The sequence below is a fragment of the Delphinapterus leucas genome, chromosome 12 (assembly GCF_059928025.1).
Source record: "Delphinapterus leucas isolate spDelLeu-1000000601 "Yukka" chromosome 12, BTC_Dleu_Yukka2, whole genome shotgun sequence".
Classification (NCBI taxonomy): domain Eukaryota; kingdom Metazoa; phylum Chordata; class Mammalia; order Artiodactyla; family Monodontidae; genus Delphinapterus; species Delphinapterus leucas.
Window position 1 is genome coordinate 84,686,663 of NC_143140.1, and position 21,331 is coordinate 84,707,993.

At 44.8% G+C, this 21,331-nt stretch overlaps 1 protein-coding gene across 1 annotated transcript in view; it reads left to right on the top strand.

Moving 5' to 3' along the window:
* The window catches only part of TIAM2 (TIAM Rac1 associated GEF 2), a 235,250-nt gene that overhangs the window by 127,601 nt on the left and 86,318 nt on the right, over positions 1–21,331 (top strand). Inside the window, exons 5-7 of the mRNA XM_022559909.2 lie at positions 3,431–3,866; positions 9,062–9,234; positions 12,500–12,724. Coding sequence (XP_022415617.2) covers positions 3,431–3,866; positions 9,062–9,234; positions 12,500–12,724 — 834 coding nt within the window. The remainder of the gene's footprint in view (positions 1–3,430; positions 3,867–9,061; positions 9,235–12,499; positions 12,725–21,331) is intronic.

A 21,331-nucleotide genomic window follows, 5' to 3' on the forward strand; every position in this document is an offset into this window, starting at 1 on the left:
CTCACGGGCCCAGCCGCTCCGCGGCATGTGGGATCTTCCCAGACCGGGGCACGAACCCGTGTCCCCTGCATCGGCAGGCGGACTCTCAACCACTGTGCCACCAGGGAAGCCCTGGCCTTTGTTTTTCTTTTACAGTTGAACGTGAAGACAAAGTTTGGATCCTTAAAAAATATAGTCAGTGCATAGGAGCAAAGTTTGTGACAGTATACTATAGTAAGGACCAAATGCTTATCCTGTTACACACGCAGACTTCTGTATGCCAGCAGGGCTTAGGCTTGGAAAATCTTCCTATGATGGGTAGACATATTTGTTTTGACTTTGTAGAAAAAAGTGACGTAAAAAGAGCAGTCCTTTTTTTTATAGGGTTTTCAACCACTCTGGGGAGTTGGAGCCTGAAAGCAGATGAATCAGTGGAAAAACTGACATAGCTGAGAAAGAATATCACACTATTCAAAGCTAGAGGGAGGGGGAGGGAACACACATGTGCTGTAGAAGGGCATGTGTTTGATGCTGGTAAACTATTCACATTAATGCAGCCTTGCTGAGACCTGTGAGGCCTTGCTCCTGTCCTGGGTAAACTTTCCATTCTGTCAGTCAGGGTGGGCTAGGTTATGCGGAGGTAACAAAAAGCCTGCAGTTCTCTGAGGTTTAGCGCAAGCGAAGTCTTTGTCTCATTCAAGCTGCAACTCTGGTCGGCATTGTTCCTCTCTGGGACCCCAGGTCCACAGAGCAGTTACCATCTGGCACACCGCAAGCCTCTGTGGCAGAGGGAGAAAGAACTGTGTGTTGGCTTTTGAAGCTCCCACTCAGGGGTGACACGTTTCACTTCTGTTTGCATTTATTGGGCAAAGCAAGTCACGTGGCCTTGCCTAACTCCCAGGGAGGTGGGTGGGGAGTAGGGAATGGTCCTGCCGTGTACCCTAGGGGAGGACCAGATATATTTGAGGGGTAGCAGTGACTACTGCTGCAGAGTTTCTTACAGAGGAGATTCAGGACACAGAGACTCCGGCTTTCTGACCATCTTAATTTTAGGCTCTCACTGCCCTTTGAGGGCTACATAGTCACAGGGAATTTCTGCAGAGGACCAGTGGCCATTACTGTGAAAAGGACAATAGCATACGAAGAATGACATAGTAAATTTGGTACTTTTTCCTAGAGAGTGAGGAATGGTGATAAGAGTTTAGCTCCAAAGGAATTTAGTGACATCTCTTGAATTCCTCTCTACTCTTTGCTATAGTGCTCTTGTCATCGTTATGTTATCCATTGTTTACGATTATCCAGTGGGGGTGGAAATGGAAATCAGACTTCTTTATGTACATGTCTAACATAGCACCTTAGTTTCACACCCATAACACAGTGATCAGGAAATCCAGCTGTGACTGTTTAGGAACTGTCCTCCCTCCCTCCCTCCCTCCCTCCCTCCCTCCCTCCCTCCCTCCCTCCCTCCCTCCCTCCCTCCCTCTCCTTCCTTCCTTCCTTCCTTCCTATTAGCCTGAAAATGAGTCACTAGCTATTAGGATTCTAGATGGGAAGCTTTACAAATTTATTAGAGACCAGGAAAGTTCATGTCTGTGTATAAGAATCAGTTATGGATGCTAAAATGCGATCTTTCTCCATTTGTCAAGGAAGAAGATTTGTCTTGCGTAGCTCCAGTTGAACATTTAAAAGTTAGCGCTGTGACTTTAAGTCTCCCTCTTATGAGGAACAGTGTCAGGAGTACTAACAGGTTACATTTAAGTTTGCCACTTGATGCCTTTCTCTGGCAGGGCTCTGCTTGGTTTGAAACACCCTATTATAGCTCTAGCTGGGTACCAGAGGCAATCCCAGTGTTTTGGGGCTGTGAGTCAGAGACTCCTATTTATAGCTGAAATAATGTCAATACTAGCTAAATGAGAAGTATTCCTTCATCTCCTAAGAACTTTTGAAGAGCAACAAAGTGACAATTGAAAAAAAAAAAAACCCTTAAACTATGTTGAAAGTTTCCTGTCCAAGTGACTCACCACAGCTGGCTTATTTGCTCTGTTCTTGCATAAGCATCAGTGTATAAATAAATCTGATTATGGGGCGTAGTATAAACAGAGCGGAAGATAATATTTTCATTAGTAACAGCTATGTTTGGGGCTCAGTTGCTTGTAGCCCTTGGGTGTTTAGAAGCACTTTTCTATTGATGATTTTCCTGCAAAAGATAGCAACTAATTGCGACTCGATTTCTGGATGAAGTTTCTGAAAAGAAAGCCCCTCCACACAGGGGAATATTCAAAATAAGGCCTTTGGTCAATGGTCCTTGATCATGTTTTCCCTCCTTTTTATTTTAATGGAGAAGGAAAACCCACTAGCCTCTGAGTAGATGAGTATTAGAGTCTCTCTGCAGAGTTACCTTAATTTAAGCTGTAAGTTTGGAATGTCAGTGTCTTTTAAGTCATAAATTAGCTCACTTTCTGCTGAAAAATTTCCTTACTGCTATTGACCAATGAATGGCCTCTGTGCAAGTTATTCTTCTTGAATGTCTAGACTTCTAATCTAGACGTTAGAGGAAGCCTTTGTGTTTTCATCTCTGTACGTGGCCAACTCACTGTTCAGTGCATGTTTTCCTAAGGGGGGTAGCAGTTATTAGAATAAATATTAATTTTATTTAGAACTGCCTGTGTCTGATTTTGCGGCAGAATAAATATTAAAGAATCATGCTTTGGTATTGCCAGTGCTTAAAATAGGTGTTCGAATAAAACAATGTGAATGAATTAATAGTACATTCCTTTCATGAGAGAATTCCAAAGTAAAAAATATTTGTTACGAAGTAAAAGCTACAGTTGGTAACCACTACCCTTTGTGGATAAGGAACCCCAGGTGCGTGGTTTTCACTGTCCAAAGAGGGAAAATACGGTGCTAGAGATCTCAGTGTCTAGACCTTGGAAGGGGTTGAGAAGCTGAGGCTGTTCACTGTGGGGAGCGGAAGAAAAGTTTGTATAAACCACACCCTCCTTGAGTCTGGAACTAGTGCTTGTCTAATTTGGCTTAAAAAATGATCCAGAAGAAAAACAAGACTGCAAGAACATGAATTCTTTCCCGGAAGATACTGATTCTCAATTAGCAAAGAAGTATCAGTCCAGAAATCTTTGCTAGTGTGTTTTGCATATACTAGTTCATTGTTTGATGCTAACTGTGGGTTCGATTTAGGACAGTCAGGGTTATTTGGTTTACATTTTTTAAGCATTGATTCCACAGGCTATACGTTGGGTTGAGCAATACTGTTTCTATAATTCTTTCTGATTTGCAGACTTGATGGTTAAAGATGCATTAGAAAAAAAAAAAAGAATCTTGCTTTGCAGCAGTAGTATTAGCAAACCACACTATTAACACGTATGCCGTATTGGGGAAGGGGTGTTTTGGTCATATGTAACCTCTGACGGGTGGTCATCTGTGTTGCTCACAGGAGCCGAGATCCAAGGAGGGCAGTGACTACTTTGACAGTCGCTCGGATGGGCTGAATGTGGACGTGCAGGGGCCCTCCCAGGCATCTGCATCCCTATGGTCAGGGGGCTCGGCTCAGATCCTGTCCCACAGAAGCGAATCCGCTCACGCGATCGGCAGCGATCCCCTCCAACAGAACATTTACGAGAATTTCATGCGAGAGCTGGAAATGAGCAGGACCAACACGGAGAACCTCGAAACGTCCACAGAGACCGCCGAATCCAGCAGCGATTCGCTCAGCTCTTTGGAGCAACTGGACCTGCTCTTTGAGAAGGAACAGGGGGTGGTGCGCAAAGCCGGGTGGCTCTTCTTCAAACCCCTCGTCACTCTGCAGAAGGAAAGGAAGCTGGAGCTGGTGGCTCGGAGGAAATGGAAACAGTACTGGGTGACACTTAAAGGTAAGTGATCGTCACCACCCAGAGAGCCCCTGGGGTCCTTTCCTCCGCTGTCCTCTTTCCTAGGAAGTGTCAGTGAGTGCGGTGTTGACCTGAGTTCACGTGAAGGCATCTGATCCAGAATCTACCAGCCTGCTTTCCTACAAATACCTTCTCAGACCTGTATAATATGCCTTACTTAACATTCATATACATTATTCATTCTCGTAAGGAATGATTGAATTTAATAACTATTGCTCATTATTTTATAGGTATTTCTGTACCATTCTTTTAATACTTTTCCTGCATCTGGGGGTGGGAGGGGAGCCCCAAATAAGTTACCAAACGTAGTTTAGTTATTTGGAATACAGATCATGAATTTCTGTGCGTGTTCAAAACTCCAAAGAGGTATCCTTCCCAGCTTGTACAACTAAGAATTTCATCTGCATTATTTGATCTGTGTCACCTCGCCTTTATGAACTGAGAGTCTAATTGTCGTCACCAACAAATGCTTTTTTTTCCTTCTTTTTTTGATGCAGAGGAAATAGGAGAAAGCATTTGCTTTGTTAAGACGATAACGTTTTCTCACAAGCATTGCCATTTAAAAAATTATAATCGCCTCGCTCATGGTGGATGGATAGATCATTTGAAGTGATCTAAGGCTCTGAGTCAGCATCATGTTGATTTATACAGATGTGAACACAGAGCAGCCCCACAGCCTCCGGCGTTTCTTCACAGCTGTCCTGTGACTCTTTGTCAGCGGAACCTGGTGTGGTGCGCAAAGTCAAACCTCATTAGCGGCCACCACCCTTCCCTGTCACGGGAGAAGGCAGGAACAGAAATCACGTCTGCACGCAGCGAGTGTGGGAGGCCCGGAGCTGTCTGCGGCGCTCCCCGTATTTAGCAATCGTGAGCCTTGGGGAGCTGGCGTTAATTCATAATTACCCAGAAGCCCCTCTCTGGGCAAGGTGCACCCGCGAAGGCATCTCATCTCCTTTCCCTAGCAAACTGGAGGGTTTATAAAACCCAAGACCCAGCATCCCACACGGATGCAGTCCTCTTTTCCAACTTCTGCATTTGGATCCTTGCGATACCTTGTGGCTGAGGAGGGCAAAGAGCTTACCCAGCTTGGGTGTACTGGAGAGGCGGGGTTTTCTACTGGATGATGGAAGAGATTTGGAAGGTTGGAATTATGGGTCAAATCCAGCAAGATAACATTTTGAAGGGATAAGTGATGCTTTAAGGTTTAATAACCAAAGAGCTACCCAAGTACAGGATAGGGAGGTATAGCCGCAAAGTATTCCAAGTGAAAAAGATTTGAGGGTTTGTTTTGCAGGCCATTCACAGAGGGTTTCCACTGTGATGAGGCTAAAATGAAAGTAAATATGATTTAAAGAGGGCACATGGTTGTTGGCTACATCATTAGAGGTGTCATGTCGTCTGCAGCTCCGTCATTCCCCCCTGCCTCTGCCCTGGTCAGAGTTGGCCGTTTCTCTCCTTAGGGGCAGGATATTGCAGGAGACTTGTTCATAAAGGAGCCAGTGGGTCTTGTAAAAGTTCCAGCTGAAGAGGGGAGTGTTAAATGTCCCCTCAGGGGAATGAGCGTCTGGAATTGTTTGTGACTCAAAGCCTGAAGCTGCATCCCATTCGTGCGGTATTTAGAATGGGTGCACTGTATTCTAGAATGTGTCATGCATAGGATGTGTGAGTCTTGTAAAAGAGACACTGAATTTATTCTGCTTCACCTGAGGTTGGGATAGGACTAATAAATGGAAGACAAGCTGATTGTGAATTAAGGTAAAAAATACAACAGAAAAAAAACAAACAAACCCACTGCCTCTTCCTGAGTTCCCTGCTACTGGAGACATTTGTGCAACGCCAGAGTGTTGGAGGCTTCCTGGGGGAAGTTCAGGCAGAGATCACTGAAGTTTGGGAGAGGGTGTCTCCAGGACCCTGTCCTCCATCCTGGCAGCTTCCCCGGGGAACTTCTGGTTGCCGACTTCGGGGACAGGGATGGTCCTGACTTGTCTCTGATGATTGCAAGACCCACAGTCCTTCCTGGGCCCTTGCTGGTTAAACACTTGAAGACCCGTGGATAAAGGGTGCTTTGTAGGGGTAAATGTTATAAAGCACACATCCCTTTGTTTCCTTTGCAGCCAAGGAAAGGCATGGGATAGAGATGTTTTTTTCCCAGCATAACCTTTTCCATGTGGTTTTCTACACCTCTTTCCTCTGGGAATTCAATATGTTGAATTCAGCTTTCTTGGCTTTGAATCCAAGTTGTAATATTTGGACTTAACTGTTTCATTTAATCATAGTTAAAAACATATATGTGTATATATACACACACACACGTACATTTAAGCAGAATTTTAAAATTATCCTTGGAGTTTCTATGTAACTAAAGTAGAAACAGTGTTTTTCAGAGACAGCAGCTATCAGCCAACCATCTGGTTGCCCACCTACATCGAATGTATAGGTATGCTAAGGGCGCAAATGTTTTTTAGGGTTCGGAGGATGTAATAAATTTTTAACAAGGGTAATTCTGCTTTCCGTCTGTCTTTTCCAATGAGTGGATTTTCGTGCGGTTCACAGGGAACTTCCTGGGCAGAATAGTTGGCAAGGGGGTTAAAGCTGTCCCTCAAAACACACAATACATAACCGAGGTCAGGAGGGGTGTTCATAAAGGAAGTTTAAGAAGCTGGTCATTCTGCCTGTGACAGGGAAGGACAGATGAGTGTGGGTTGAGAAGGTGGATTTGAAGGGAGACCGAGACTAATTTCTCTCCTTTCACTGGTGATATTTCTAGTAATACAGCCTCTCCTGCTTCCAGTGCTGTCCTGATCTGTTTCCTCTTTTTGTTTCCACTGACAACTGCCCAGGCTGACACCAGCTCCTTGGGGGGGGGGGGGGGTGGACAGGGCAGGGCTGACGGCCACAGCATTGGGGGGTGGGGTGGGCACAGGAGGCTCTGCTGACGTGGGCGCGCAGCGCCTTTCCATCAGCCTCATTGCCCCCGCGTCAGAGATGCAGATTAAGTTAAACTCGATGTAACAGACTTACGACTGATTTCCTGTTCCTTAAATTCGATAGCAACAGAATTCTGCAGATTGTTTGACATACTGGTCTGGTTCTAAAGCGAAATGGCCTGTTTTGGTTTCACGCTTCCACGGGAGAGCTGCATGCTGTCACGGTGGGGCGTAGGGGGATGTTAGGGTTGGCACTGTTCTGGCGTCTGCCCAAGATTGCGTTCGTTTCCTCTAGATGCTGCGGTTCAAACCACCGCCCCTAGGAGCTCAGTGTTAGGGGCGCTGGGAAGTGAACATTAACCCTTTGGAAAGAATTGGGAGTTGGGTGGAGCTGGTGTTGCTCTGTTGTCCTCGGATCCCATGGTCATGGGATGTCACACAGGCTTTTCCTGATGGAAAGACTTGGGGATTGTTTCTAAGTCCGTTAGTGGCTGGAAGAAAAGACAGGCTCAGACCTGCTGCAGTAGCTCTGGCCATAAACCTCTTGCTCCTTTCCCTTGTTCTAAGAGGCTCTCACAGCTTCTGTGTTTGGGTGAGTTTTGATTGTGGGAGGAGAGATCGCTCAGTGCTTCTTGAGATCAGAAAGTACCAAGGAGGGAGAAAGTGCTGTCCTGAGCTAGGGTCCTGCGTTTTTTGATCCTGGCTTCTGTGCTATGCTGGGCTCCATTATATAAACTTGTTCGTCCAAATTAAGATCTGTTTTCAAGGGAAGAAGTGAAACTGGTAAGAGTGAGATAGTTTTCAAAACATGTAAACTTTTATGAATGAAGGCTCATAATGTAGTAGGGTAAAGCAGCCATGAAGTGGACCCCATCCATTTACAGTGCAGGGGAAAGCAGACTACTGCTTCATTAACTGTCAGTGTGAAACGTATTGCGTTGGCCAAAAGGTTCATTTGGGTTTTTCCGTAACATCTTATGGGGAAACCGGAATGAACTTTTCGGCCAGCCCAATATTTTCAAAGCAAGGGATGGTGCCCATATCATGATGGTACCATATCACTTACCAGCACATGAGAAGTGCTCAGAAATGTTGATTGGTTGAAGGTTTTAAGGGATATTCAACAAGTAAACATACTTGTGAATATTTTAGAATTTGCTTAAAAATTATGTCCCATGGGCTTCCCTGGTGGCTCAGTGGTTGAGAGTCCGCCTGCCGATGCAGGGGACACGGGTTCGTGCCCCGGTCCGGGAAGTTACGTCTCATTAGAAAGCATTCCTATCGAATTATCAAAACAGATTCCTAGTAACTTCTGCCTAGAATATCTTATTAGCTTATTAGGGGAAAGCTATGTACCTGCAAGCATATGTAGCGGCACTTTAGGGTAATGTTTTAAAATACAGGGACATGTAGCTTCATTTTCCTCTCAGTCTAAATTAGCAAGATGGTAGTAATATTTCCTATCACTGTGAGATAAGAGAATATATTAAAATTAAGTTATTCTATGTGGCATTTGGAGAATAAACTGGGTACTTTCTCACAAATGGCAAAGTGCCCCAGGAGAACTCAGTTTCTTGTGACCCCACATTTTAAGTGTAGAAGTTCGCTTAGTTAATGGATACGGGGTTTTATTCCGTCTCCTGCGTTTAGATCTCCTAAGAAGTGTGGTGCTGTGGTTATGAAGGAGGCGCTCTGCAGCCAGGGTGCCTGGGTTCGGATCCTGCTCCACTGCAGTCCAGCTATGGGACCTGCAAAGTGGTGTAAACTCTCAGGCTTTCCATCTGTAAAATGGGACTAATAACTGCGCCTGCCTTCTAAGGCTGCTTTGGGCACCATATAAGCCAGAGCACGTGAAATACTTAGAAGAATTCCTGACACAGAGTAAGCAACAATAAATGCTTGGTATTGTTATCACCATTATTACCTTTACAAGAAACATCTCATTTTCATCTGGGTTGATGCTAACACAACTAGGCATAATTTAGATACCAAAATTCCTTTTATGATAAATAGTCTCATTCAGTCATTTTCTTTTTTCTTTTCTTTTCTTTTCTTTCTTTTCTTTTCTTTCCTTTCCTTTTTCTTTTATTTTCTCATCTTTTTTTTCTGTCTCTCTCTCTCTTTGTTTTCCTCCCTCCTTCCCTTCCCCTTCCTTCCTTCCTTCTGTCTGTCTGTATCCTTTACTTCTCATTCCTTTCCTGGATAGATCCTCGGGACATGTGATAAGGACAGTGCTTCTCTCTTTCACAGGATGCACCCTGCTGTTTTATGAGACCTACGGGAAGAATTCCATGGATCAGAGTAGTGCCCCTCGGTGTGCCCTGTTTGCAGAAGACAGCATAGTGCAGGCCGTCCCAGAACATCCTAAGAAGGAAAATGTCTTCTGCCTCAGCAACTCCTTTGGAGATGTCTACCTTTTCCAGGTACTGCCGAGTTTTCTTTTTTTACTTTTTATTAGTTATCTATTTTATACGTATCAGTGTATCCATGTCAATCCCAATCTCCCAGTTCATTCCCCACCACCACCCCTCCCACCACTTTCCCCCCTTGGTGTCCATATGTTTGTTCTCTACATCTGTGTCTCTATTTCTGCCTTGCAAACCGGTTCATCTGTACCATTTTCCTAGATTCCACATATATACGTTAATATATGATATTTGTTTCTCTCTTTTTTAAAAAAAAATAAATTTATTTATTTTTGGCTGCATTGGGTCTTCGTTGCCGCACGTGGGCTTTCTCTAGTTGTGGCGAGCGCGGGCTACTCTTCACTGTGGTGCATGGGCTTCTCATTGCGGTGGCTTCTCTTGTTGCAGAGCACGGGCTCTAGGCGCGCGGGCTTTGGTAGTTGTGGCTCACAGGCTCTAGAGCACAGGCTCAGTAGTTGTGGCGCACGGGCTTAGTTGCTCTGCGGCATGTGGGATCTTCGCGGACCAGGGCTCGAACCCGTGTCCCCTGCATTGGTGGGTGGATTTTTAACCACTGCGCCACCAGGGAAGTCCTGTTTTTCTCTTTCTGACTTACTTCACTCTGTATGACAGTCTGTAGATCCAACCATGTCTCTACAAATGACCTAATTTCGTTCCTTTTTATGGCTGAATAATATTCCACTGTATATATGTACCACACCTTCTTTATCCATTCATCTGTCTATGGGCATTTAGGTTGCTTTCATAACCTGGCTATTGTAAATAGAGCTGCAGTGAACATTGGGGTGCATGTGTCTTTTTGAATTATGGTTTTCTCTGGGTATATGCCCAATAGTGGGATTGCTGGGTCATATGGTAATTCTGTTTTTAGTTTTCTTAAGGAACCTCCATACTGTTCTCCATAGTGGCTGTATCAATTTACATTCCCACCAGCAGTGCAGGAGGGTTCCCTTTTCTCCACACCCTCTCCAGCATTTGTTGTTTGTAGATTTTCTGATGATGCCCATCTGCTGAGCTTTCTAAATGGAGGGTGGAGGCGATGGCTTGTGTCCTGCTAGGATGAGAAGGACCAGAATTAAGAGGCACAACTTAGCAATTTGAAATAGACTAAAAGCTGTCAGACTTTGGATTAAGGTTTAAGCAAGAAAATTGGCCTCTGCTGACTGCCAGGTGCCGCAGGGTCACTGGAAATGCAGCCGTTCATCCAGCGAGCACTTCTTGGATGCCTGCCCCTGAAATGCCAGGCTGTAGCCCCTGGGCTGCTCTTCAGGATACAAAGAGAGAAAAATTACCGTCCTGTTCTGGACTAGTCCGTGATCTAGTGAGTACAAGATCCGAAGTTCCCAGAGTGGAAGTTTTTAAGTGAAAACCCAGAGAAAATGGACAGTAGAGGCTTAAGTTCTTCCCAGGAATCCCAGTGGAAGTGAAGAAGCTTTTTAGGAAAACCCTCATTGACAAATACTATAGGGTCTCATTACCCTGCGGAGGTGGTCTTAGGACGTTAAGATTCAGGTTATCTACTGTTGTGATTCTTAGAATCTTTCTAGCAAAGGCAGGGTCAGGCTGAGCTGTGGGTCCTGGTGCTCTCGTTGAGTCTGCAATCATCTTGCAACACTTAACTTCTCTGAGCTTCAAACCCTTCAACCGTAGGATAATAATAGTTTCTAGGATTGTTTTAAGGGTAAACAGTATGATTAGGTGTGTGTTAAGTGCTAAAGAAATTCTAACTATTATGACTGTTGTTACTGTGAATTAACTCCAGAGAAATGGGGGTGAGAGCCAGGAAGTGAAGTGTGCTTCTGAAATGCCTCCGAATCCAAACCCAGTACTGGGTGTAGACACAACATGAGCTATAGATTCTATGTGGCTGGAAGCTTCATGGAAAACCTCCTAGGTCCTCGATTCAGGTCTCTGATAAACTTGGTCCTGGCTGCCCCCAGGGCCCCTGTAGAACAATATAGTTGTTTTGGGCCCCTTTGATTCTAGATTCTTTGGAATCTAGAATTGTGTGAAGTGTTTTGGGCAATAGGATTTCCCAGCGCTAACCTGGTAAAGGCCCTGGGCCCCTAGCCTTATTGCTGTCCTCCACCTGGCCTGACTGAAAAGAGTTTGATTTTCCTTCTTTTAACAGAAAGGTTTGCTTGAACTTTCTGTGGTGCTTTAAAGCAAAGTAACAAACTGGTGTTCATATGAATTGTAGGAAAGGTAAATACATTGGATTAAATCTGCATGGACTTAGGGGGAGGTATGAAATGAATATTTTATTTTGTGATTCAGGATAAATATCCTTAGTTTTTAAGAAATTTTCCCAGTAGTTCCCATTGTACGATCCCCCAGGTCATTGGAGGATTAACCTCGTGGTGTGAACGTGTGTGGTTATTTCTGGGCATCAGGGGAAACTGAACGTGCGTTTCAGCCTGCTTAGAATCATACATCTTTGCCCATTCTGCTTTGTTCAGACCTTCTTTACTGTTTATAAAATAAAATATTCTTATATGAAAATACTATATGGTCATTGTGTCTGAAGGTACTGAAGGGTAGAAAAAGAAAACCACTATCCATATTCCCAGTATTCACAGACGACTATTTTAATATTATTGTGTCCTCCCCGAAATGTTCTTTTATTGTTATTTTCCATAATTGAGTCCATACCATAGATGAAATTTCATATCCACGCTTCACAATGTAACCATTTAGTCCTAATATTTTCTCATCGTATTAAAATTATGGCGATAAACCGCTTTTTAGAGAGCAGCGTGATGCACGCTGCATGGATATACCCTGGTTTTCTTATTACTCCCCTATTGCTGGTGTACACCTTGATTCTATCAGTAGCTTGTCTTCCCGTTCTATCTGGGGCCATGTGTCACCCTCGATGTTCTCACAGGCCCTCTGGAGCAAAGGAAGCCTGTGGACCTGTGTTGAGTGCGTGGTTTTTTTTTTTTTTTTGCGGTACGCGGGCCTCTCACCGTTGTTGCCTCTCTCGTTGCGGAGCCCAGGCTCCGGACGCGCAGGCTCAGCGGCCATGGCTCATGGGCCCAGCCGCTCCGCGGACCAGGGCACGAACCCGTGTCCCCTGCATTGGCAGGCGGACTCTCAACCACTGCGCCACCAGGGAAGCCCTGAGTGTGTGTTTTTAAAATTAAACAGTTTTTATGAAGCGAAGGTACTTTGGGGTTTTACATATTCAAGCCCAGCCTGACACTTTGGAGAACACTTTTGTGGTGAAACCATTCCAAATTGCTTTTTTCCCCGTGTTTAGGCCACCAGCCAGACAGATCTGGAGAACTGGGTCACTGCCATCCACTCGGCCTGCGCATCCCTTTTTGCAAAGAAGCACGGCAAAGAGGACACAGTTCGGCTGCTGAAGAACCAGACCAGAAACCTCGTTCAGAAGATAGATATGGACAGCAAGATGAAGAAGATGGCGGAGTTACAGCTGTCCGTGGTGAGCGACCCAAAGAACCGGAAAGCCATAGAAAACCAGGTACAGGTTACTTACACGTGTTTCCTCCCATTGCTTATGTCACTCAGGGCACACTCAGATGGGGGAACCGGTTCCTACACCTCTGCGGGGAGTAGTTTCTGTGGCTTTTTGGTTCAAGTACTTAATGACTGCACTTTTGTCATATGAGGGATGTGATGTGCTTTGCAGCCTTTGGTGGCTGTATATGTGCACTGGGACATTTTGTGACCATCTTGTTCCCTCGTGTTGAGTAGCTCCTTGCCTGGATGATTCTCTCATATATTGGCACTTTCGGAACAAAATGTATATGATAAAACTGTTGGAAGATTAGACACATACGATTCTAATACAGAAGATGGCTGTGAAAGAGTAGCTTGGTGTAATACAGCTATTCCTGTGTCTGTGGATTAGAAAAAAACCACTGATTTTTTGGTTTGTTTTTTCTGTTTATAACAGATAAGGTGCTAAGGAAGATGCTTTCTTTGGCCTGTCTCCACATTCACATAATAATTAAACAGCTACTTTATATGCTGTTTGCATTTTAGAGGAGAGGGAGAAGCTTAGTTTCTATTTTCCTTTACTCAGACAGCCTGAGCACTTACACAAGTGTCGGTGAAATTTCTAGCACCCCTCTCTTCATTCAGTTTCCCTGGGAAACACACTGAGGTAGAGATTTGCATGTGAGGAGTTTTATTAGGACCGTTCTCAGGAGTAAGGGAGTGAGGGAGCGTGATTAAGGAGGGACTCGTTGAATTGTGTTGAGCTGAGCCTACAGGGGGCTTGGGAGCTGGGGTGGCCATTCAGAATTGCTTGCTTCCAGTGAGGCACGTCGTGTCGTGCCATGTCTACTGGTCAAAGCAGCTGCCTTCAGAGGAGGCGGGTTCCCATTCTTGCGCCATGAGCAGCTAAGGGAGAGAATGCCTCTGTCTTGAAAGGGAGGTCTGGTGGTGCACAACAGTATCCACTACAGTCCCTTCAAAATCAGTGTCAGATGATTTGGGAACTTAAAGAGGGATAGGGCGAAGATGGGTTGGCGTGTTCCTGAATTTTTCATACTTTTTACTTTGTAAATTATTATAGAGAGACCAGGTTCTTTAAAAAAAGTTCCATGGCAATACAACAATTTGGACACCCCATCAGAAAAGAATTTTCCCTATAGCGTTTGACTTAAATCACAAATCAAACAGTACATTATCAATCTTCTATTTGTGTTTGAATATTTAACCTTGCTTAGAATTTTTTTTCTGCCTGCATATATATGAAGAACTTAGAATGTATAGAAAGAAATTTCTGGCTGTAAATAAGAAACTGATGAAAGGCATGCATTCAAGTGTTATATTTGTGTTACACTTAAGAATTTGGGATTTACCAATTGGCAATAGCAAAATAACCAAGTAATTCCCATCTCTTGCCCCTTCATCAAGTATTTCTAAATGATGGCACAGTTGAGGCAGATCTTCTGCTGATACCTGGATCCATCATTGCCTTCTCCTTTTCTGATATCCTGTGTCATCTTTCTCCCTTCCCAATTCTTCCCTCTCGCTTATTTGTCCATCTTCAGGTATCGACATACCTGACAGATGCCTATAGCTTCAAAATATAAAAATAATTATAAAATATGGACCCTGTTTCTAAAAAATATATTATTTAGTTAGAAAGCAGGCCTCATAAACATGAAACTGAAGAATATTCTAGAATGGTATAAGTTAGTACCAACTAGCATAGTCATCAAATGCTATGAGGCATCAGGGGTTGAGCTGTGCTGTGATCTAGAGGAGATGGAGGAGACTTCCTGGAAGAATATGGCCTTAAAAAATTGGTAAGAGGTGTGTTGGTATGAAAGCTGATCCAGGCTGGGAGGAGAGTGGGGTGCATGGTAGGACAGTTTGGAGGTATAGTTGACCTTTGAATAGCACAAGGATTAGGGGCTCCAACCCTCCAGTGTATAACTTATAGTTGGCCCTCTGTATTCAGCCAACCACGATCGTGTGGTACTGTAGTATGTAGTATTTACTTTAAAAAAATCTGCATATAAGCGGACCCGTGCAGTTCAAATCCTTACTGTTCAAGGGTCAACTGTTGGAGTAACAGTGGTTGCTTGAGGCTCCTGAGCACGTGGGAGCAGAGGTGTGGGCTAAGAAGTGATGAATAGCTGGTGGTTTGGTGGGACAGGTACTGGTGCGGCTTTCTCAGGGTCTTAAAAATAACCCTGGGATAGGGCTTCCCTGGTGGCGCAGTGGTTGAGAGTCCGCCTGCCGATGCAGGGGACACGGGTTTGTGCCCCGGTCCGGGAAGATCCCACATGCCGCGGAACGGCTGGGCCCGTGAGCCATGGCCGCTGGGCCTGCGCGTCCAGATCCTGTGCTCCGCAATGGGAGAGGCCACAACAGTGAGAGGCCCGCGTACTGCAAAAAAATTAAAAAATAAAAAAAAATAACCCTGGGATATAAGGTTTATTATAGGCTCTAGATCTAAGGGAGGAGTATAGGTTTTTAAGTTGGGACGAAAATCGTGATGAATGCATTATCTTTGGAAGATTAATCTGGCAGTGGCTTGGCGGTGGTGATGCTGGTGAGGGGCAAATTGAAGTAGGGAAAAGTGTTGGGTGGTGGAAAGGCCCTGATCTGGATGTGCAGTTATGAAGGCCTGGCCCAGAGTAGCACAGCAGAAGTTTAACAATTTATATGGAAAATGTTTTTCAGAGTACCTCATTTTCTCTAATTTTATAGAATATTAAGGATAGTTTCCTATGCTCCTGAATTGAAACAGAATATGCTATTTATTTCAGGAGTGCCGGCTAACAAACTACAAAATAGTGTTTCCGAGGAACTGAAAGGGAAGTTGAAACTGCCAAGGAGAATAGAGAGAGTGGAAGGGTTTGGGGGGTTTTGACAAGGACACAGCTTCTGGGGACAGACACGTCTCTGCCCTTGGCCTGCTTCTGCCCAGAAGCCTCACCCCGTTCATGTCTGGGAAGGGGGCCAATCTTGAGACAGGTCCCGACCGCGCAGCTTTCTGTCTGGGGCCTGTAGCGATGTGATGCTGTGTCACCTTTACACGACAAATCAAAAAGCTTGAGAAGGTTTTCTCTCATTTTCTGCATTTTCCTGTATTTTCTCTGTACTACGTCTCCCTTGGGGTCCTGAATTTCCAGGATCCGAAAGTCTGTCATCAGAGATGCAATGCATGGATTCAGGTGCCCCAATTAAAAATTTCATATTGATTGTAGTGGGAAAAGGTATGGTTTTAGCTTTTACTGGCTCTCTAAAATTTAAATTCAAAGTCATACTTTAGTCCAGTGGAGGGGATGCCCAGCTTGGAGTTTTCAGGTCCTTGTGTGTTGTCAAATGTTTAGGTCCAGGGAGAGAAAAGGGAAATTGGGCAACACTGAGATGCTCCTGGCCTTTTATTCCACCCCCTCCTTTTTCTTTCTCTCTTTATGGCCACAAGAAGTCCAAGCAAACATTTTTTAAAAATTTAAATTTTCATTAAATGTAACTTTATTTCTTTTTTCATAGTTGGTAAATGCTTAATTTATGATGTCAAAAGTGGTGCTGTTCTCTCTTGGGAGGGGGGAATTACTTTCACATAAATTCCTACACAAATCCAAGGGTCTAGGGTGGTCGGTTGGCCTGAAGAGAAGCTTTTTTAAAATTAAATTTAATTAATTATTTTAATTTTTTGACTGCGTTGGGTTTTTGCTGCTTCGCGCAGGCTTTCTCTAGTTGCAGCGAGCGGAGGCTACTCTTTGTTGCGGTGCGTGGGCTTCTCATTGCGGTGGCTTCTCTTGTTTTGGAGCAGGGGCTCTAGGCATGCAGGCTTCAGTAGTTGTGGCACGTGGGCTCAGTAGTTGTGGCTCACGGGCTCTAGAGCGCAGGCTCAGTAGTCGTGGTGCACGGGCTTAGTTGCTTCGCAGCACGTGGGATCTTCCCGGACCAGGGCTCAAACCCGTGCCCCTGCACTGGCAGGAGGATTCTCAAGCACTGTGCCACCAGGGATGTACCAAGAGAAGCTTTTTTAAAGAAAGGGTAATTATTACTAGTGGCCCATTATGCATTCTTTGACAGAATCATTACATCAGTTATTTCAAGCACACTGTCCTAATACTGCTGTTTTTTCATTTCACTTCTCCCCTACCCCCTCCCCCTTGCTCTCACCCCTTCCCCTACTCCCCGCCCCTGCACACATTCACCTTCTCATATTACACTTCTGAATGTCTGGTAAGAAACAATTTGGGTTGATCTTTAGACATTCCACCTGAAAATATTCTCCTTACCATATTGGCAATTGTTAAGGTTGTAATTTATCTATGTTTTCCCAGAAGACTTGCGGTGGGTAACATGAGTTATATTTGCTATACCCACTGTCTTTAACTTTTGCCAGATGGTTGTGAAGAGAGCTGTTTGCTCTTTACTTGCAGACACAGAGAGTATGAAGCATTAAGGGGGGAAACAAGCACATGCTTAGAATTGCTTTTATGAGATGGTTTTGGACTAGAGAATGTTCTGTGATGCTACGAAGGCAAAGGTATTTACCAATCAAGATCAGTAAGAACCTGATCTCCTACATATCCCATAAGTATATAGTTTTCTCCACAGTACTGAGCTGTGCTTTATCCAGTTACCATTTAAAAATCTCAACTTCACTATATTTTATTTTACATAATAGAAAATATTTACATAGCGCTTTCCCCCAGAGATCCCAAGAAACTCAGATATTCACTTACAGCCTTGTAACAGCTGAAATGAGAGTGCATGTTACATCACGTGAGAGGGAAGTCTCTGGAACAGGCTTTCTTGGAAGTGCTGAGGCAGAGGAGTTCCTTGTCAATGCCCTTTCCAGATAAAAAGACACTATCACAGTAGTAACGGCTGAGTTTCATACCGCTGTGTGTAGAGACATGCTTTGCCTAAAAGTGGCCATCGTACGGGCTTGTCCCTGGGCGGCGACTCTGGGACAGGATGATGCAACTTGCATTTGGGCATATCCAACGTGGAGCAGACCGTCCACATGTTGGATTCCTTTTGAAGTCCTGAGGGAGAAAGAGCTGTAAATTAAGTCCAGTTAGTACTTTCCTTTCCTTCCCGTTTGTTATTTTAAACAAGTGAACGAGGACAAAACCTCCCCGCCCTTGGGCGGGTCTTGGCCTCCGGCCAGCCGCCTGCCCTCCCCGTCCCGACTCTCTGGGCCTTTCTCACTTCCCAGGGTTAGTGAGGCTGAGAGGGAGGAGGTGGGGGGCAGGGAGGTGGTATCTTGGGAGGAGCAAACTGGCAGCGGGTGGGTTTGGGACTGGCTGGGTTCTGTGAACCACCGCAGGCTTCAGTTTCAATATTCAAGTTTGAAAATCATAACGAGGAGGGATTGAACTTAGATCATCGGAGACTGCGGTGAAGGGAAAGAAAATGAACAAAGCCTCGAGGAAGATGTGATCTGAGAGGCGTGGGGGAAGCCATTTGGGCAATAAAGCATCGGAGGGTTTTCGAGAAGTGGGTTTGAGGGAGACAAGGCCAGATTACGGAGGAGCTGGGCCAGGACAAGCCTTCCTTCCGCAGGCCGCAGGGACGTGGTGGACGGGCCGAGGGCAGGAGGTTAACAGTCAGTCTAGTTCAGCGAACGTTTACTAAGTGCAGACTCTGGGCCAGGCGAGGGTGCAGACTGGGAATTCGAAGATGCTGTCTTTGCCCTCAGGGTGCTCGCAGTCTAGCAGAGTGACAGACGGCTGAGCATATAATTTCAACATAATAGAATGAATTCAGAGCAGATGATATTCCAGAGTGTTGTGGAAGACACGCGTGAAGTTTAGCCTCCTGTGTAGTCATGGAGGACTTCCTGGAGGAGGGATGCCTGCATTGCTTCTTAAAGAATGAGGAGTTAATCAGGAGAGGAATGGAGAAGGAAATTCCAGGCCAAGGGTCAGCATGAGCCAAGGCAGAGCACTCTGAAATGCTGCGGTCACCCTGGCAGTTTGAATTTCCAGCACACGGTATGCAGGTGCTGAGAGATGAGGGGTGTAAGCAGGACTGTCTTCTCTCTTCCCTGTAAGGCTGCAGAGGCTGCCGGTTTTGCCCTTCCTCAGATGCCTCTTCTGCACAAGGTCAGAGAGGTTTGCATCTAAAAAGCAAATCTGACCGTGGGATTGCCAGGATTAAAAATCCCCCAGTGGACCCCATTGCTTACAAGATAAAGTCCCTGACAACCTCTCCCCACCTCGACCTTTAGCTACAACACCAAACTTCCTGTAGGTTCCACTTCTCTCTTTGGGTTTTCCCTCAGGCAGAGAGGACCCACGTAGACCACACATGCAAACTGCCCTATCCCACCTGCCCCTGTCATCAGGCTCACCCCTGCTTGTCTGTGATGAAGGATTTAGCTCCTCCAAGGAGCTGCCCTTGACCCCCTTTCCCACCTCGCCATCAGGCACCTCTTTATATTCCCGTAATTCTCAGGGTCTCTCTTTATCTCACGCATTGTTGTGTAGTTATCCCTTTGTGTATAAGGTTGCTCCTAGTATGAAATAAGAGCTCCCAAAGGGTGGGTAACTTTCTCCCCGTCTGTTTCTCTGGTACTTGGTTCCACGTAGTGAGTGGACACATCTGTCTCCTTTCCTCTTCCCTGGGCTGGTCCCCACCCCAGCCCCTCACCAGCTCCTGGCTACTTTCCTTCAGGCTTCACTCCTTCATTTCCCAAGGAACATCCTCTCTTCTTCTCTCCGTCCTCATGGTTTCTGAGTCTACTTCTCAAGGCTCCTATCTCAGGCCAGGATCCTGTATGATTCTGCAGTAACTCCGTGCGGACAACTTGTCTGTGTCACCCACCTGATGGATGAGTGGTTAGACGCTGGGAGAGGTGAGGGAAATGGTCCAATGTCACACAGCTGTCAGGTGGCAGAGCTTAAACACGAATCTGTGCTCCTAACCCAGTCAAGCCTCTCAGTAAGACTTCAGTGAATCAGACTGTGCTTCACTTGCTAAGGGACCATGTGATGAATGGTTTTGTGTAAAGTAGAAATTAATCCCTAATTTACTTCTTTTCATAACTTGGGTTTTTCAGCTTGATTTGATGGGAAATGTATTTATTATGAATGCACTCGGTGAGTGGATTTTCTAGCATGTGAATTATATCTCAAAGGGAAGAACGAAACAAAACTGATTTTCTAAACCTGTGGCTGGTTATTCTAACTACCGGCGAGCTTCAGTGTCTCCTGTGTCACTAGCTGGGTTCTTCTGCGGAGGTGGGTTTTAGTGCTTGGAAAATATTGCATGGGAGTTTTTCAACTTACTCTGCCAGAAAGGAAAAACGAATTATCTCTTAGGACCAACCTAGAAATGGACAAATGGCCAAATACTGTGATCGAATGACTAAACGGCAGAAAATAGTTTTCTAGGAGTTTTGGGTGTGGTAGGAATGTACTTGTCATCTTTTTTATGTATCACTTATTCATCTGTTATTTTTAGCATGAACCTTCATCTCCTTCCCCTCCCACTTTCCAGAGCAGACCGTAGCCTTTCTGAGCTCATTAAATAAATATAGCTATATTAGCAATAAAGAGGAAACTTTTGCATTGCACTTGTGTCAGTGCTTAAAAATGGGAGTTTTCCTCCTTAATTTTTTGTTGATAATTTTTCTTTTACAAATGAAAGATAATGAAAACTTCCTTTGCGTGACTTGTCTTCATTCATGTTATTTTTGTGTTTTGTGCACAGGTATTAAAGAAATGAAAGCTCAAGCCCCATAGAAGTTGAGTTTTGATTTTCATGTCCTGATGAAATAAATGTCTGGGGCAATTATCAGTACTTGTGGAATGTAGGAAAAAGGGGGGGAGAAAACAGTCTTGGGTTAAAGGAATTGATCTGGGGCATTTTCATTTTTGATCATATTAGGAAAAAATCTCCAGAAATTCCCTGATAAGTGTGAGGTTGGATAATATTGCTATTTTGGTGAGGACGGTTGAAATTTACTGCGGTGGTATGTATCATAGATACAAAACTGTCTTCTATTTCTCCCTTTCATTTAAGAAAAATGTATCCTTATCGCATCTTTTGAGGGATAAAGAGATAAAAATAAAATGTCTTTCCTTTTAGTTAACATTAAATTGGGGCTGAACTTGAAGATCAAAGCTGGTAGGAAGTTGAGAGGCAAGATTGTTCACCCAAATGAGAGTGTGGATAGTCTTACATCTTCTCTGTAGAACACCTGGGGATTTGTGGGTAGAAATGCAGTTGACAATCAGATGAAGATTTAACTGCAAGTTGCTAAGTAATTACTGGATAGTGCACGATACCCACCTTGTGAGCGAGAGGACCAGGGGCTGCGTTCTAAGTGCTCGACTGAAGCTTGTTTCTGCATGTTGCTCCCATCAGGATCAGCTTTGGGCCTTGGCCAACCTGGAGGGGCCGGCTTATTGTGTGGCCCTGGTGAAGTCACTTTCCTCCCTGGGCCTCAGTATTCTCGGCTGAGAAATAAGGGTGTGGCGACCCTAACTCCCTTGCAAGCTCATTGCCTGTGTCCACAGACTTCCCCAGTATTACAACGTCTGTACTGAGCTCGTGGGTCTGGCCTTTGTACTTCTCTCTTCCCTCTAAGTAACCCAAGCACCTGAATCCACTGGACTTTTTACTTGCATATTCT